This window comes from Aphidius gifuensis, linkage group LG3 (genome assembly GCF_014905175.1).
Source record: "Aphidius gifuensis isolate YNYX2018 linkage group LG3, ASM1490517v1, whole genome shotgun sequence".
Lineage (NCBI taxonomy): Eukaryota > Metazoa > Arthropoda > Insecta > Hymenoptera > Braconidae > Aphidius > Aphidius gifuensis.
Genome location: NC_057790.1, coordinates 20,650,558 through 20,669,988, shown reverse-complemented (window position 1 = coordinate 20,669,988; position 19,431 = coordinate 20,650,558). Strand labels below are relative to the sequence as shown.

The 19,431-nt window shown below is 25.0% G+C and overlaps 2 protein-coding genes across 2 annotated transcripts in view; one reads left to right on the top strand and one right to left on the bottom strand.

Moving 5' to 3' along the window:
* Positions 1-19,431, top strand: part of LOC122852683 (E3 ubiquitin-protein ligase MARCHF3-like) — a 138,150-nt gene that overhangs the window by 5,700 nt on the left and 113,019 nt on the right. Inside the window, exons 2-3 of the mRNA XM_044152606.1 lie at positions 11,053-11,139; positions 14,975-15,033. The gene's annotated coding sequence lies outside the window, so the exon portion shown is untranslated. The remainder of the gene's footprint in view (positions 1-11,052; positions 11,140-14,974; positions 15,034-19,431) is intronic.
* Positions 5,400-19,431, bottom strand: part of LOC122852680 (zwei Ig domain protein zig-8-like) — a 66,298-nt gene continuing 52,266 nt past the window's right edge. Inside the window, exons 3-5 of the mRNA XM_044152604.1 lie at positions 10,481-10,700; positions 10,147-10,244; positions 5,400-6,951 (exon numbers count right to left, since the gene is read on the bottom strand). Coding sequence (XP_044008539.1) covers positions 6,851-6,951; positions 10,147-10,244; positions 10,481-10,700 — 419 coding nt within the window. The 3' untranslated portion in view covers positions 5,400-6,850. The remainder of the gene's footprint in view (positions 6,952-10,146; positions 10,245-10,480; positions 10,701-19,431) is intronic.

Genomic DNA, 19,431 nt, shown 5'->3' with positions numbered 1-19,431 from the left:
AAGATAAATAAATCTACAAGGCTATTATTATAATTATTTTTTTAAATCTATATTTTATAAATTGACGTTAAAACTTTGAATAAAAAAAAAAAAACAATTTAACAAATTTTTTTTAATAAAATAACTTTACGGAAAAAATAAGATGCATGATTTTAAAACTAAGCCAAAGCAGCATGAGAAAGCATCGTTTGTCTTACTTAAGGGGTGTAGATGAACCTGAGCCTCGGTCACACGGGACCAAAATTTCTCTGTCCTAATTTAGTCCCTTTCCTATATTCCAACAAGGTATATATATATCGTTATATCTTCTCGTCTTTAATCACACAGTCTATACCACATGACAATCAATATTTATTACAGAGACTAATCCATTGCAAGATTGATAACGCAAAACTTTAACTTAATTGATTCACAATGTGGTACATTGCTGATATATATATTTATTATTAATAACAAAATCTGTACTTTTAATAACTATCGTGGTCATTATTTATCGCGAAAAAAAGAAATGTATTTTTTTAAAATAATTCTCTTACGAAAACACGCATCGATAGATATTCCTAAAATTTTTCAAACAAGTAGAGACAGTCTACGACTATTTAAAAAAAAATTCTCTTTGTGGGCCAAGCATTGCTGATATTTATTTATTGTTAAACAACCAAATCAGTACCTAATTATTATATAAAAAATAAAAAAAGCAGTTATTTTCTTTTCCAATTTCATGAAACAATTATTAATAATGACAACTGTTTAAAATAAAAAATAATAGCTATATGATTACGAAAGTATGATAACTATTATTATTAAAATGAATTATTTATACATGTGATAATTGATGGCATTAATTAACAATTAATCAAATTGACACGATTCCGAGAATATGACGTATATTTCAAACACTTTGTAAAATTTATACTCAGTACTCACTAACTCGTTATAATTGTGTATGTCGTATTTATTTATAAATAAATATGTTTATGTGTAGATAAATATTTGTCTACTTGCATGTGTTTATTGATTTATTATCTTGTTTATCAAAATGTAGGTCATTGTTCAATTACAGATATGAGTTTGAAAATTAGTAATAAAAATAGTGTAAATATTTTTTCAACCAAATCATTTTAGATTTAATTGTTTTTCTTTTTATCTTTCGCTTGGCTAGAATTAGTTAATGATATTAATTCGTAGAAATTATGATCTAATTCATTTTGATTTGTTGTTTTAAAGTGAAATTATTTTCACTATATGTTGATGCCTTTCGGCAATAATTACCAATGGTAGATGCAATAGTACCTTTTTTTTTTATTCGCTATTATTTTTTTTATAAAAAAAAAAAATTGCCGCAGGCACGAACAATATTTTATTCTTCGAAATAACTAGAAGCTTTTATTATTCTTGTGGGAATTTTAATGGGCAAAAACGGCTTTTCTGTAAATTAGGTCGTTATATTTTTGTAAAGTTATTTTATTTTTTTTTAATCTAGTTAAAAAAAAAAACAAAAAAAAGATTAGGATTTTTTTTATTTATTTATATTTTTCATGATTATATATAGGGATGGTATAGGATTTGTATGAGTATATCACTCATGATAATTTCTCAATGATAATGAAATAAAATACAATGTAATTAGATGAATAAATATATTTGTTTATATTTATGCGTATGTGATTAACATGAATAAGAGTGAGTGAATAATTAATGATTGTACATTTCTATTCAGTGACACGTAGATTTGTTGAAAATTTATAAATTTAAAATGAAAATTTTGCACGATTTTATAGGCCATTTATATGCAAACTCACAAGTCTATGTTTATGTACCTCCATATGTACACATTTAATATAATCATTGAGATATTAAAACAAATGTCAATGTATGCAAATTATTATTTATTTTTTCAAATAATATATGACTTTATTAATTTTTTGTTCATTCAATATTAATAATATATTTTTAAAAGTGAATAAATAATTTATTTTAAAATATATTTACTAATAATTTGTTAGTATTTTAAATATTTTAAATACTCAAAATTATTAATAAAAAAGACATTAATAAAAAAAAAAAAATATTAACTATAAAGATGAAAGAAAAGTAAAAAATAAAATGAGAAATAACAAGTCTAGGTTATCTGATTTCATCAGGTTTAGATGATAAAAAAAAATGACTTTTAAAAAAACTGAGTTTATGTATATATGTCATATAGAATTAAATAAAAAATGTTACATCATCTTACGCTTCGGGGAATGTATGCATTTCAAAGATTGCATAAAACTTTGCGGAAATTCGATTTATATCTGGACACTTTGAGAGTCACTGTATTTTTTAGAAAAAACCTTATGCCATCTATATAAACTGCATTCGTGGTATTTTAAAAATTTTTTTATTTCTAGTTTTCATTTATAAATATATGATTTTTTATTATAAATTTTTTTTGCAATAGTCGTTTGTTGACACGTGCTTGTACCACTGTCATACGAATCAATTTCCTCAATATTCGTATCCAGGATATTGAATGTATTGAAATTGTGTCGGCACCCCAGTGGCTTTTGAATTTGTTATGATTTATTTTTATAAATTTTTTCCACACACACACACACACACACACACACACATTTTTCTGAATAATAACTATCTTGTTTCAATTATTAATAAAATAAAACGACCTTTATTACTTCACAATAGGTGTACGTTCAACATTTTTATTCCGAGTATCGTTAATACTGTTATCGTTATTATTATAACTAATTTTCACATCGAACATTGTAGTTAAAATTTCGTTAATTAATAGAACAATATAACTTGTTATTCTGCATACACGGAACAATTTTTTATTTTTTTTTAAATTCAAAATTTACATGAAATAAAAAAAAAAATACGAATTTTATGTTTTTACAATTTTATTAATAATTTCATTGAAATGTATTTCATTTAATTATTCAATTCGAAAGTTAATTTTAAATAATAAATAGTGTGCTTGTATGGAGATGTATATATATCATAAATTTTAAAATTATTTAAAACACTCGTTGTAATATATTCATAAATCTAATGGACAAGTTTTTGGTAATACATAAGATACTTAAAAACTATATGGTATATCAAATATACATACGTTAAATAAAGTTTAAACTATTTAAAAAAAAATAATATAATAAAAAGCAAGTTTAAAAGTAAAATTAATAAATTAATGAATATAATATTTAAAAAAAATTTCAAGCTGTACAAAGAAAAAAAAAAAAGCTCTTCTTTGTGTATGAGAATTTGATATGCCTCGGAGCAACCAGTGAAACCGACATGTGTTTTTACATTTAAAAATATTTTATATATCTACATTTATTTCATAAAAGTTGCTCTATACGATAACGAATGTTTATATAGAGAAAAAAAAAACATATATATGTTGTTGATTACTGAAATTTTAGTACAGTTACCAGGTCATACGTATGTATAATAATAAAAACCCCTAGTTGGCATTATTGCAATGCAAAAAATTGCTGAGATAACACAATAGCATCAATGTTTTTTCGATACTTATATATACAAGTTAGTCATTTTCAGCAATGGCTTCGTATCATACTTTGCACATTTGCCTATGTATTTTTTGTTTTATTTTTTTATTCATATTTGCTCGTTTCACATATAGCTATCATGGTATTTTCACATTTTTTTTATTCTGTGACCTCTTTATTTTTTCTTCAAAATTTAAATACACTATATCCTTCTATTTTAAAAACAACTACTGTCATCTTTCCAGAGCCCCTGCGAAGAGAGCGCCATACTAAAGAAATTTATTCGATCAAAAAAAAAAAAATGAAAATTTATTTTTATAAAATTCTCCTACGAAAACGTATTGGTAGATATTTCTAAAATTTGTCAAGCAAGTAGACATAGACCACGAATATTCTCAAAAAAATTCCCATTATTTGCTAAGCATTATTTATCGCAAAAATAAAAAAGTTAAAAATTACTACAGCCTAAATTAATAAAAAACAATTATTTTTCTTTTTGCCACAATTTTACTCTATTTATTCAAATCACGTTGAATGTAAAAATATAAAAAATAAACCAATCGGTAATCAATACGTAAAATGATCTTTAATAGCGATAGTCAATAGAAAAAAAAACTTAAAAAAAAAAAGCATTTGATAGTCGTGAAATAAAAACTGCCCGTATAATAATAAAACATTTTTTTGTTGTATTTTTTCTTTTCGAAAATCATCATAGTGCACATGCTTATGGTATATTTTGTATATACAAAAAATAATTCTACATCTAGGTCGTATTGGCAAAAAAAAAAAAAATAGATGAGAATTTCATTTTCATGTTTACTCACAGTGTAACTGAATATGCGCTTACTTACACTCAACTTTTGCCAAAGATTTACTGTCAATCGATATTCGAAATGTATACTTACTCTTTTCCAATAAATATATATAATATATTTACACATATATATACCATTAAATTAAATGTGTGTATATGTATAGTAAGTTTTATGCTCGATACAATCGTTCCGCACAATTTCAATTCAGTGAAATAACGAAATTTCAAACTGTCTCGTTTTATTTTTAAATGAACGATTCAATTATCAAAATGCTATGTGTGTTTAACTCAACTTTATCTTCCATATATTATCTCTATTTACATCTATACATATTTATTTCAATTTGTCTTTTAATAGAGTTTTTTTTTTATTAACAAAAATTTTTTTCCAAAATATATAAATGTCATTGTACTAATAATTAGGATATAAAATAACTGATAAATACTGAAACAAATAAAAAAATATATACTTACTGTTTGATTGAAAAATTATCCAAATTATTAATGTGTGTATATGATAATCAATATTCGTGACCTCAATGTGTTTAATCGTGGTTTTCACACAGATATATTTTGGTGCCTTGTTCGCCGCCTTTGCCAAAAATTCCAGAGGCAGGATGATGATGATGGTGGTGGTGGTGTTATAGTCAGGGGTTGGAGAATGAAAAAAACAAAAAACATAAAAATAAAAGGTTCAAGTTTTACTCACTCACCAACCTTTTACATTCCCTGGGGATATTAATATCTCGATCGTACCGATAAACCTCATAAAAATGTCCTACGTTCCACTCAACTCTTTTGTTATTGGCACATATGTACATATATATATATATAAATGACTATATAATGTACGTATATGTACCATTTTCATTATGTACATATATATTTTTTACACTCAACCCTCAACACTTTAATAATATTGGTGTGACCTTTTTTTTTTTCTGTTTTATTTTTGTGTCCCAACACAAATAGGCGTTTCCACTTTTCAATTAAACCAGTAGTCGATGATATTTCGATGGAGGAATGTTGGTTGATTGTATAATTAAATTTTACAATTCACAAAAATTATTAGTATTATTGGTTTTTTTTTTTTTTTCATTGTCCATATGGATAAATTTATTTACAAGAGTAAAATATTATATATACAAGGTTGAAATTGTGGGGGATTTAAAAACAAGATGAGAGTGGAATAAACAGTGGAATAACTGTATCGTACAGAAAATAAAAATGGGGGTTTTATTCGTTTTTTTTTTTTTTTTTTTTTTTTTTTTTTTTTGTCATAGTAAGTCATTGCTTTGACTGCGCTCTTAAATAGTATCTGTTTTTTTTTTTTTTTTATTTGTTTATTTACTTGATTTTTTTTTCGTTAATAATATTTTTTTTTTTATTTTTTCTTATACATATGTAGTTTTTTTTATTATTTATTTCTTTTACTTTTATGGATTTATTTTAACGTGTCATTTTGAGGATGTAATTTTTACTATTTGTCACCTATATAAAGTGATTGAATTTGTTTTTTTTTTTTGCTGTTTATTTTATCAATTTTAATTCAATGATTTTTTATTATTTTTTAATGTATTTATTTATTTTTTTTTTTATGCTTTTATAATGTGACATTTAAGTTGACATTAAACACCGTGTTATTCAGAGTGAAGCTAAATTTTTGATGAAAGAAAAATAAAAAAAAAAAAAAGTATAATCAATTCCAGCAAGTATAATGTATTAGAAATAAAATAAAATTTTAAATATATATACGTCACTCTTTTTTATCTTTTATTTTCGCTTTTAAAATGTTTTTTTTTTTTTTATTCTCCTTTCATCATTTTTTTGAGTTAAAAAAAAAATATAAAATTAATGAAACAAAAAAGAAATGAAAAATAAAAAAAAAAATGATTCTTGTCAACTTCCTAAAAGGATGCTAGATGCTTGGCTGAGAAAAACTTTTTAACGTAATTTTAATTGTCTTGAAAATGAACGAAGAAACATTGCCTTCAAAAACACACACCTTCATGCTTATTTTCATTTTTTTTTTTTCCCTTTTCATCTCATATTTCATTTTTATTTAAAAAAAAAACATTTTCCCCCATAAAATAACACTCAACGATAAATATATTATCAAGTTCCTTGAGCAATCGCGTCTACAAGACTCACCAAATTAATTAATTTGTTATTTCACTTTTCATTATATTCAAAAAAATTTTTTTTCTTCATCTTTTGATTCAATATGTTACTAATCGCAGTCTATACATAAGGAGAACAAATTACCTTCATACTTTATTTCATTTTTTTTTTTATTAAAATTTGTTTCTGTATTATATTTTTCATCATTTTTAAACTTAAATTTAATATTTTTCTTTTTACAGTTATATTACCTATCGGTCTGTCAATATTTTTTTTTTTTTCTTACAATTATATCAATAATTTATTTAAATAAAATTTTTTTAAATTTCTATACACATACACATTTGAAATATTCGCAACATCCATACTACCCATTTTTACATTAAACCTCTGGTGTATCATATTATCTGAATTGGCCCAGTATGAGAACAAGAAGGAGGTAAGCTCCTGGTGTTGGCGCGCCGACAGCAGTGTTCCCATGTTGCATTGCCGCAGGATGTTCACCTAAAATACATGATAATACTCATTATAATTTACAGCTAAAATGATAATCATAATGTTTTATCATGCTCATATAATTACATCAACATTATCTGTATATTTAAAAATTAGTAGCTATTCATTTTCATATTTTAATTATCACAGAAAAAAAAAAAATATGCATAGTTGACCTAAATTATTTACCACACAATACTATATTGAATTAAATTTCAAAATATATTTTTTTATTATCAATAAATTAATTTATTTCGACGTATTTTATAGTATATATTTATTTTGTTAAATATTAAAATAAATTGTTAATTTTTTAAAATTTAAGTAGTACAAAAATTGAATAGTCAGCCAATTTTAAAAGAGCATTATATAATTTGAACTTGGAATTAATTTAGGGGTTGAAAATATAGTAAAAGTGAAGGGAAAAAAATGAGAAAGGGTAAAAAATACAAGTAAAAATAATAAAAGTATTAAAATTACGAAAAAAAAAAAAAAAAGATTGATAGATTGATTGTCACGCATACACGGTTTTCCGATTAACATCAAGTGTCCTACTCAATTTTAATGTATTTTTATTTTGTTCTTGTATATATCTAAATATCATGCAACATAAATTTTCTCTCAATGCGTACGTGTTTAAATTATTTAAAACAATATATATGATTTTATTTTCATATATCGTATTTCATAATATAAACTCGCCAAACTTATTGCTACGATGCATTTGCTCGTCTATTTTTTTTAACAAAAAATAACATGACTTTTCATATGCGCAAGTAGATAATAATAATAATGATAAAATAAATTTTAAAAAATCGTATATGTATGCCTTTAAATATACATGAAAATAACATGAAAGAAAAAATAAAAAAAAAAAAAAAGAATTGGAGACAAAAAAAAAAATACACAAAAGAAGAGGAAAAAAAAAAAAAAAAGATGAATTTGTAAGGCGAGTCCGTCAAATAGACTATAAGATAGTTTCCTTTTTTCGTCAACACACCGGATTTGCTAGAGTCTAACGAATTTCCGAGGGTGTATACGACGTCGTTGGGACGGATTATACCTCGTCGACTTTGTCGTCGGGTTGGCGCGCTCAACTTGCCTCGGTATATATATAAAATGTGGTAAATTTATTCGTTGCTACCCCCAAAAGACATTGCCTTATACTTTTCTCTAAATTTATACGTCTATTTTCGAAATCGTTTTTTTTTTCTTTATCTTATTTTTTCTTTATTCTATTTCTCAGTGAAAAAGGTTTTTTTCTTTTTCTTTTTTATTTCTTTCATTTTGCCAATACGTCCTGAATATTTTTTTCTACATACTCGCATTTTTCAATTCTATTTATCTTGTTGTTTATTATACACAATATATATTTCTAGTTTTTTGATTTTATTATTATTGTTATATATCTGGATTTTTATATTTTTTATTTTATCAGTTAGATAAACTTTATTTTTGCTTCGTTATATATCTATTAATAATAATATTGATACAGTTATTTTTTTTAATCGCATGTTGAGCCAAGCAGATTGTTATATAAAAAAATAAAATAAACAAAAATAATATAATAAAAATTGAAATAAAATTTTCAAACAGCAACTGTCACTCAATATGTCACGAGGTGCATTCGCAAATCTAACTTGCACGTTCCGTCAATATTTACAAAAAATATTACCGTGAATGCACGGATGATCAGAAAAATAAAAAAATATAAAAATATGATAAAAAAAAAATAAATGCACATCGACAAATCACGTTTCTTGTAGCCAATTCAAATTTCACAGTGCATCTGTCATATTTTGCCAAAGCTTAGGTTTACCCAATTTATAAAATATCATATTTTTCTTTTATCATTTTTCATAAATAATAATCAAGCTATTATTTTATTTTTAAATTTTAAACTTAATTACATTTTCAGTATATTTAAACCTCAAAATAATTTCACTGTTTAAGTAAATTTTTCATAATAAATAACAAAAAGCTTCAGAACTTCTAATTTCCTTTGATAATTAATTCACATAAATTATTATATTTCAATTAACACACCTGACAGTTATATATAATTTTAATAAACAAATTAAATGAACAAAAATAATATTCATTCATAAAATAAATAAATAATTTATTTTACTCTCATGACATAATTTTCAAGCTAACAAAAAGAAAAAAAAAAACATTTCAAAAAGCTCAATTGAATTTTTTTTTTATTCTCTACATTCAAAAAATAGAAAAACAATGAAAATAGGAAAAAAAAAAAAGATAATAATGACTAGTTGGTATAGCAACAACAAAAAATATTTATCTTTTGAATTTTTTTTTAGTTCTCAGAAATTAGTTGAACCCCGTGTGATTTATGTCTATGTATGTGTGATTTATTTATATCTATATATATATTTCAAAGTATCCAGTAAAATAATGGACGTCAGTGTGCAGCACATACAAGTAATGCCACGATTTCGTCTAATTTCAACCTATTCACAACCTCTCATCATCCGTGAACCCGTTTTGATGAAGCTTTCTACTGGTTAGCACAAGCTGCTGAGGCTTTACAGATGGCAAAGCGTGATGGCAACTATATGACAAATAGGCATTCATATATATATATACATATGTATTATATATATCAATCATTTATATAATACATATAACTCTTTCATGCGAGTGTCCAGGTGAACCATAATGTTGAAATCACTTGATACTATGAAATTTATAATTTCAAGAGAATCATACATTATCTTTTTCATTATCCCAATAAAAAAAGAAAAAAAATATCATTACCATTCACCACTTTATATATTTGCTTGTGTATATTGGCTTTTTTAAAATTTTTTTTATATAATCAAAATATACATGTATATTCTATTTGTATTTTTATATAAAATAGTACGAGCAATCACAAATGAATATCACACTGAATTTTGTATACTTTTGAAATTTATTTTTTCATTGTTTCCTATGGCTTTTTTAAATTTTTTTATGTCGTTAACTATTGGCTTCGTTGGCAACAACTCTGTACGCACGTATAACAATATCATTAATACCTATGAATCCAAACAAAATTGATTGTTGTGAGAGTTGAAAAAAATAAATGAAATAATAATAAAAACGATATGTATATTTGGAAAACTGATACCATACAAATTGTTGAATAAATAATTGAATGAATAATAATATAATAAAAATATGAAAATATATAAAAGTCACCATTTATTATGTGAACATTAACACTCGATCTCTGAGCAACGGTTGGCACACAACTGTAGTTACCAGAATCACTTGTTTTAGCATAGGTAATCCTTAATCTGTAATTTGAAAAAAATATATATTATAAAATAAAATTGAATGAAAAATAAATTAAAGGTTGGAAAAATTGAATAATGACAATGTCAGATGACTCGGATGATAAGAAATAAATTGCAAATCGAATTTCTTTTTCTTTTCAAAAAAACATAGGGTCTCTGTAATTTTATATTTTTTTTTTTGTCTTGTTAAATTTAATTATTTTTTCTTTGACTTTTATTATTATTCAATAACTAACCTTGATGTCAAAGCATCACTCCATTCAGTTTCTACTGTTATTCTTGGTTCAGCATCAATGTCATTTTCATTTCGTGGTGATGTTACAACTGCTTGATTATCACGATACCAGGCAACTGTACCTAAATCATGTGGTCCTTGTGACATGACACAGGTCAATACTAGTAAACTACCTGTTTTGAGATAAATATCAGATGGTCCCTGTATCCTTGCTCGAGATTCTAAAATCATAAATTACATAATACATAAATTTCATTAAATTTAAACTTGTTAAAATTAAATTTTATATATTTTTTTTTAATTAATAAACTAAATTTATATTTATAATAATTAATAAATATTAAATTCATGCTTTTTTTTTTACTGCGTGTATCATTAAAAAAAAAGAAAAAAGTTTTTAAAAATATCTCATGAACAAAGAAATATTTTTTCCTGTCATAAAAAAATTTTTTTTTCAGTAAATAAGCTTGTTCTCATAAGAACCTTATTTTTTTTATTTCAATTTTTTTTAAATTATTAATTTATTACTTGTGTGTTTTTGTAAAAAATAATTTTATTTTTTTTTTGTTTTAGCATCCAGTGTCACATCATTTTCTTGGCAAATATGGCACAAGAGAAAATAATTGTCAACTTCCCTCTTTTATGAGAACGTCAAGTGAGGTAAGCACGTCAGTATCATTAGCTTTTATCGTACGACTGGGGCATATTTTTTTTTACAACTTACTTAAAAATTTTGATTTTATCGTTATATACTGTGACGGTTCATATATGCCTTGGCTAATTACCTTTTTTTTTTCGAATATGCTTTGAATATTCTGTGAGCTTAATTGATTTTATGAATTAAATAATATATCTGAAAGCTTAATTATAGAAAAAGAAGAAATAAGCTTTTCTCTTTAGTAAGAACTTTAATCGTGACAATGCATTAATTATACAAAAGAAGATTTTACTACTCTTTTGATACTCACATATACACATATTAAATAAAATAGAATTTCGAGTCTTATATTTATGGAGATTGTATGAATTTAACTATCATTATTTTGCCAGTGGTGACATTGAAATAAAAAATTTTAATTATTACTTCAATATTTGACAATGTTATTCACTCAGGCTTTGATATTATCAAAGTTTAAAAATTAAATAAATGAATGAGTGTTGGCTAGCTCTAAATCGTAGTTTAAAAAAACGTTGTTAGAAAAAATATAGACGTGTGTATATATTGACAAAAAAAAGTACTCTGAAAGAATAAACGGAAGTAAATATAGGAAAAAAAAAACATGAAGAAAACAAGAATAGAGAAAAAAAAATGGGGACAAGAAAAAGAAAAGAGTGAGAGATAGAGAAAGAAAATAACAATGTGCTTTGGTTAGTATATGTAGTGAAAAGAGGAGCTTCGAAAGCACCATGTTTCAGGTCATGTTTCTGGAATAAAAAAAAAATGGCTCGTGCCCGACATTGCGTGGATAAAATAGCCCCCCTGTTGTTCCCCTTATCACCCTCGTCTTTACTAGCATTCTTGACATAAATTGTCCTTTGCAATCTTGAGATAAGTGAATAAACTAAATTGACTTGTGTTGCAACTTGCAATATATCTGTTCTTTTATTTTTTTAAATTTTTTTCATTTACAATTTGAGTGCACAGTTTTATTTTATTTTTATTTTTTTTTTCAATTTCTTATTTTTGACAATAACATTAAGTAAAATTCATTATTTAATGATTTTTTATTTTTTAAATATACAACATTTAATATAAGTTGTAAAAAATGTTTGTGAAAATTTTTTTCTTTTATTTAAATTATTAGGAATATTAATTTAAAATGATAAATTTTTTCTTCACAACTTGACAAGTCATTTGTAACAAACTAGCTAGTATAGTAAAAACATGATTTTTTGTTATTTTTAAAATTTTATTTTCTTGTGCTTCAACAAGCATCAGCGAGTTCATATTGAAGTAAAGTGAAATGATGAGTTTGTTCCGGAATAGAGGTTAGAGAAAATGAAGAGAAACGTACGAGACTTGGGCTCGCTAATACGATTTGAGAACGTTAGTAAAATAGATTTATTACATTTTCAAGTTGAACAATGTCCGAGGGAAGTTCCTATCACTCGATGGCTTTAATCAAGTTCGAGATGAGTTCCGGGTTTAACAAAAGAAAGCAAAAAATATTCTTGTGTCTTTTAAAGTTTCATATATATATATAACAGTATGAAAATACTTTTCTCGGCTTTCCAGTGTCTTAAACATAACTTGAAAAAACTTTTGACAGTTACAAAAGTTTTTGTCTCAACTTATTCCATCAAGTTGAATTTTTCAAGGACAATGAAGATTAAAATATTATTTTAAAAGCAATAATAACGATTACTTTACTATATTTTTTTTTCAATTAAACTTATAGTTACAATTCAATTTAAAAAAAAATTTTTTTTTTTTCAAAGCACAAGTTTAAATAGAACATTTTTCTATTATTCAATTTTTTTTTTTTTTTTATTATTATTCTATGCATTAACTCTGGAATTTTTAAAAATTTTATTTTTCATCTTACCGCATTGCTGAATTCTCGTAACTATCAGTGTGCAACCATTCGATATTTTTTACACGGTAACTTTTTTTTTTTGTTCTTTCATTTATACCATATCTGCAGAATACACTGAAGTTTTTTTTTTTTTTTACAACAATAATTTTTCGAATTGTGTTATACACACATACATATAACTCGTGAAATATATATTTTTTTTTTTTCATCAAGTATCTAACAATATATATTTTTATGATAGGCCAAAAAAAATAAAAAAATTGAAAGTACATAAGTTCTTAGTATACATTTTATGAATCTTAAAAAAATGAAATAAAACTTTTTAAAACTAAAATAATCAAAACTTCAATTGTTAAACTAAAGATACATCACCAAAGTTTAAATAAAATAATTTTCCTATGTTTAATCATGAATAATAATCAAGAAAATCTTTAGGCCCCTGAGAAATGAACAATAGTGATGAAAATCATTTCTAATGGTAGCAAAGTTAACAATAGAACGTCGTAATTTTGAATTGGTAAAAAAAAAAAAATCGTTTTAGTCATAATTTACAGCAACGTTTTTGTCTAAACTATATACTTACAAAATTTTCTCTACACATATACAACTATAAAACCAAATTACATGGGTAATGAAACGCAAAAAGGTAGGCTAGTCTTTTGGTCACTTGCTTGGCAAATTGTGTAGTTTAAAAAATAAGAAATAAAAATAAAAAAAAAAAACAAACAAAAGCTATATCACCAGAGAGAACAAGGATGAAAGACCTCGATTATGTAGATTCATTTGTGGTCGTTCATACAAAATGTAAAATTTACTATCATCATATATTTATCATCTACATCAAAATTATAATTTAAGCAACACATCTAAAGTTTACATCAATTTTATAGATTTTTATAATGGATATATTGTTAAAACTATAAAAATATGAACACAAAGTACACATTATAGAATAAATTAAAATTTTTTTTTTTTTATAATTATATAAAACTTAAATGCTTATTAAATTTTATAAAATTATAAAATATACTATATATATATTTGTTTTATATATATAATATAATGTTAGAATGGTTGTTGAAAGTTGACTGAACAAAGGAGATATGAATATATATGAGTTACTTTAGTATACTGACGGTGAAGCCACAACAACGTGACTATTATGTATATATATAAGTGACAACACATACACATATATCACTATTCAATATATAGTAGCTTATATTTGGGTCTGTAGTTGCAAATTTTAGCCACAAACAGTGAACACGTACATAGCCACGTAAATTTTCGTGGCCAATAGATGTATAGATTCATGGCGAGAGGAACAAGAGATGGGTGTTACTATCAAATACAGCTTTTACTAAATATATATATACATATATTTTCTCTCTCTTTATATATGTATATATGTATAGTTTTCTAAACAGTAGGTACAATGCTTGAAGCAATTGTCCACATGTATTAATTGTCTCGTTACGTATCGTGCTTCATGGCTTTTTAGAATTTAATTTACAATCGAAATCGTTGATTTGCCTATCACCTATTAGACATTCTTGTTATTCTATTTATATATAGATAATTTTATAAATTGCCATGTTGATAACGAAAAAGCTTAATTACCAAAATTAAATAAAATATTAATTTGGTAAAATTACATACGAGTATGTTTAAAATCTTTCGAAAACGATTTATTTTTTAAATCACTTTTCAAAAGTTGTAGTAAATAGCTCGTTGCAATTTAACGTCAATCCAATGTGAGATTCTTAACTTGAAATTCAAATCAACGTCAAAAAATAAAGCTCTCATGAAGTTTTACTAGAAAATTTTAAAAATTTGAAGTAAAATATATTTAAAAATTTTTATTTTTCCTACTAAAAAATGCATCAGATCTATTTAAAATTTGTCAGGCAAATATTTATATTTATTTTAGTTGAATAAAATATTTTTTATTGTTGCAGATGATATGAATTTCAATGAGATAAGCCAACGACATCAATTGACAGCAGCTTTATCAATGGTGAGTTTCATAATTTTTTTATTCTCTTTTGTTAAAAATTCTGGTAAAATTACGAGAACACTCTTTTGTTACTACGCGATGAAATTGTATATACAAACTTTCATAAAGTTATATACAATTTAAACAATTATATATTTTTATTGTCAAATTATTTTTTTTATTCTGTGTATAAAGTATCTTTTTTGCTTTGTGTTTATTTATTCAAACATAAGTAATTTATACATACAAAAATGAATATATATGTTTTTTTTTCATACCGCAAGTTTGGTTAAAACTTGGTAATACATATATATATTGGTACTTGTCATACTCTTGACAATATTTAACACTCGGGTACTCAAATATATATATATATAATACTTTACTTTGTCTCATCATTGTTCTTGTAAGTATACCTGATGACAAGCATCAACGTTAGTAGTTGTATTTAGAGATTTTGGCCGTGGTATTTCTGCATGAGCACACCGATTAGAGCTGGCTCAGCTTCGACTTTATATATACCACTTTGTATGTGTGTTAGTGTATGATGGTATTAGTTAAGTTGAGTTTTGTACAACACAGCAATGTTGTACCTCTTATAAATTTTCTCCTTGGCTTCTTTGAGAAAAATTTACTACTCTACTACTGTGGTGCTTCAATGTGAACTGTTGAACACCAGGTGATCCGCTTGTTGAAGAGACCACTGAAGGCATTTAAATGAGGCATACTGTGATGAACGAAAAAAAAAAGAAAAAATATACATTTCATGTCTGTGAATTTTAAGTTTAACATTTTTTATAATCTCTATTACATTTTTAAAATAGAAAAAATATTCTATAGTCTCTCTTTTGTATCAGATTTATTAAATTAATTTATCATTTTTAATATTTTTTACTCATATTATACCTAGCTGTATATTTATGATGTATTTTTTTTTTTTTTTTTTAATATAAAATTCTCATTTTTGAGAGATCTATTATTTTCATGAATATCATTTTTTTTTTTCGAGTTCAGTTAATTAATTTTTATCAATTTTATTATATTTTTATTTTTTTTATATTTTAATTGTGAAAAATCATTAAAAATAATTAACTCATCGGTTCGTTCAATTTATTTGAGAAAAATTTAAAAGTTTAAAAAGTTCAGTAGTACAAGTCAAGCATTGTTCGACCCAAATTTATATTTTTTTTTGTTCTCCGAGCATAATTTACGAAAAAATTAATAAATAATAAAAACAATAATGTTCCATAATTTTACATGGTTGAAATTTAAAAGTTATATATTTCCAAAATAATAATAATTTATTTTTTTATTTTTTTAATAACTTTTAAAATTATTCCTTAAGAAATTTATTTATGCAAACATTATAAAATATAAATTTAACCTATTTTATATGTTAACAAATTTATGTATGCATAATAAAACTGATCTAAATGATACAGTAATATTTTTTTTTCATTTTTTAAAAATGTCAACTCACGACATTTTGACTTGGGGGGATTACGCTTGAATCTGGCAATAGATACACAAGGGAGTTGGACAGAAAAAAAAATCCCATGGTGACCTCAAAGGTCAGATGATGAAGAAAAAAAAAAAAGACACTAGAAATAATACGGGGAGTAAAGAAAAGCATGCAGCAAGTGGTATAGCTGAGAATGTGGTGAGACGGGATTTGTTCGCTCGATTGAGACAGTTTTTTTAGCGTACACAAGAGAAAAATTTCTTTCATGAAAATGCCACTTTTAAAATTGACAAAGATAAGATCTACACTTTATCTATGTTATTCCAAACAATATTTATGAATTCACATAAGAAAGACCCTATGTTTGAATCATAAATTGAATTCTTGTTTCTTTTTAGTATAAAAAGTTCAAACGTATATAGATTTTCAAGATGCATTCATAAAATTCCATGATAAAATTCATTTTTTCAATAGATTTTATACCTTAAATTAAAAAAATAAAATAATAGACAATTTAATTAATTAATAAATTAATCAATATAAAAGTATATTAAAAATTAAATTTTAATTTTTTTGTGATTGATTGACTTTAAAATAGTTCTGATTAAACTGATAAAAAAAAAATTTCATTATTTTAAATGTCACATTTGAAAGATGGTAATAGATATTGATATACAAAATTTGTATTTTTTTATTTTATTTACGTTTCATCAATTTTCAACGGGTGTCATTGTTGTATTTCACATTTTACCATTGGACGGATTGTTCGATTGTCGTGAAAATATTAAGTCAGTCTACCAGAAGAGTGCATTCAAAAGAATTACAAAAAATAAAATGAAAAGTTATATGTACAATGACATTTAAAGATAAAAATAAAAAAACACAAAATTTTATTTTAAAAGAACGCAAGACAAAAAAAAAAAAACGAAATTATAATAATAAAATAAATAGAAAAAAAAAAAAAAAAAACAAATATACAAAAGTAAAAAAAGAAAAAAACTATTTTCTTGTATGGTTTGGGTGAAGCACACAGTTTTAGAAAATTTACTGAAGAAACTTGAAAAGTATCCGCCACATGAATTTCAACACCGGAAACTCAAAAAACTTTTTCAACATTGGGTTATACGGCAACGCCTGTTCTCTTTTCCTCAATGATACCATACAAGATATAATTATTAAATCAAACGAGCCCGAAGGGCGAAGTTTGATTACAATTATATGACACGTCTCGTTCGAAGATGATAGTATAACATGTAGTAGTATCGATAAGCTAGAGAATACCACAACCTTTAGAGTATTTTTTTTTTTAATTTACGTGTAGGTGTTGCCCTATATTGGGCCTACCATTACGTGTACTTTTTATTCATAATGTTTAGAGTCCCTGTCATTTGTGTTTATATTTTATTTATTTATTTATTTGATGATCCCGGATGGGATAGATTAGATTGATTATTTTCGAACGAGACGTGTCATATAATTGTATCAAATTCTGCCCTTCGGCTGTTTGGATTTAATAATTATATTATACGTCTCTGTTCTCGATGATAGTATAACATGTAGATGTTCAGTGCATAATTAAAATATTAGACACAACCCATATGTGTATTTATTTATTTTATTGTTTTAATATAAAACGGTTAAATGAATCCGCACATGATACAATTGGTTTATTGTAAAATTTTGCAAACATCTTTTATTGTGTTGACCATACAGTTGTACGTCTTATTGTGTCTATATTGACACCTTTTTGATATGCTGTTGATACTGCAGCATGTTTTGTGCTATATGCTGTAATTGATTTAGTATCAACACCTGCTTCTGAAGTGTATTCTTTTATCCAATGGCCCAGAGTTTGGGCACCAACAGCACCGTATGGTTTTGTTGATGATAAGAATAGCTTTTGTTGTTTTCTTCTGTGTTCTTTTGTGTATTTTAAGTATTCTTGTGTAACTGATACTGCACAAATCTTTTGATCTTCATTGAAAACTTCAAGATCAACTCTGGTTGGAATGAAACCGTCTTGATGTCTTTATTTGATCTGGTATTTTTATTATCATTTTTGATGATAATGATTCGATATTTTCAATGTTTATCAATGATAAAGTTTGCAGTCTTTGAGCTGTTGTTAACAACAACAATGTAGCAAGTTGTTTCCTGCCTCTTCGAGGTTAGTGAATCAAGTGGGTGTTGTGTTTTAAATAATTTTAAAACAACTGAAACATCCCAAGTGCTGAGTATTTTGGTCTTGTTGGTTTTGTTTATATACTCCTTGAGAAAACGAGATAAAAGTCCATCTTGTGATACATCACGAGATGATATAATGGATATGGCAGCTCTGGAAGAATTTAATGTGTTATATTTGCTCCTTCTTCAAATCTTTTTAGTTAAAAACCAATAATATCCTGTGTTGATGCATTGAATAGATCAATTTGTTTTTCATGTGAATAATTCCACCATCTTTTTAATGATACTTGATATTGTTTAATTGTTGAGTCTGTTAATGAATTTGTCATCATTTTGCTGCATTGTCATCTAGGCCTTTGTTTATAAAGGCTGACTTGATAACTTGCCGACCACCAGGAAAGGCTTGATGACAATGGATGAGTTATTTCCCAAGGAGAAACCAGCATATTTTTATTTGGATGTAATATAATTGAATCTTGGAGAAGAGATAAAAAAGAGGGTACCAGGTTGAGTTGTCCATAACGGAACAACTACCACACCTTCAGCTTTGTCTAGAACTATTTTTCGTAAGCAACGTAAGACGAGTGCAAAAGGTGGAAATGCATAGAACTTTTCTTTTCCCAGGGTATTGTAAATGCATCTATGATTGCATCTGGGTCTGGGAACCTTGAACAAAATTTTTTGCATTTTTTATTGAGTCTAGAGGCAAATAGATCAATTGAAAAGGACCAAATTTTTCAAGAATTATTTTGAAAAAGCTTTGGTGACAGTTC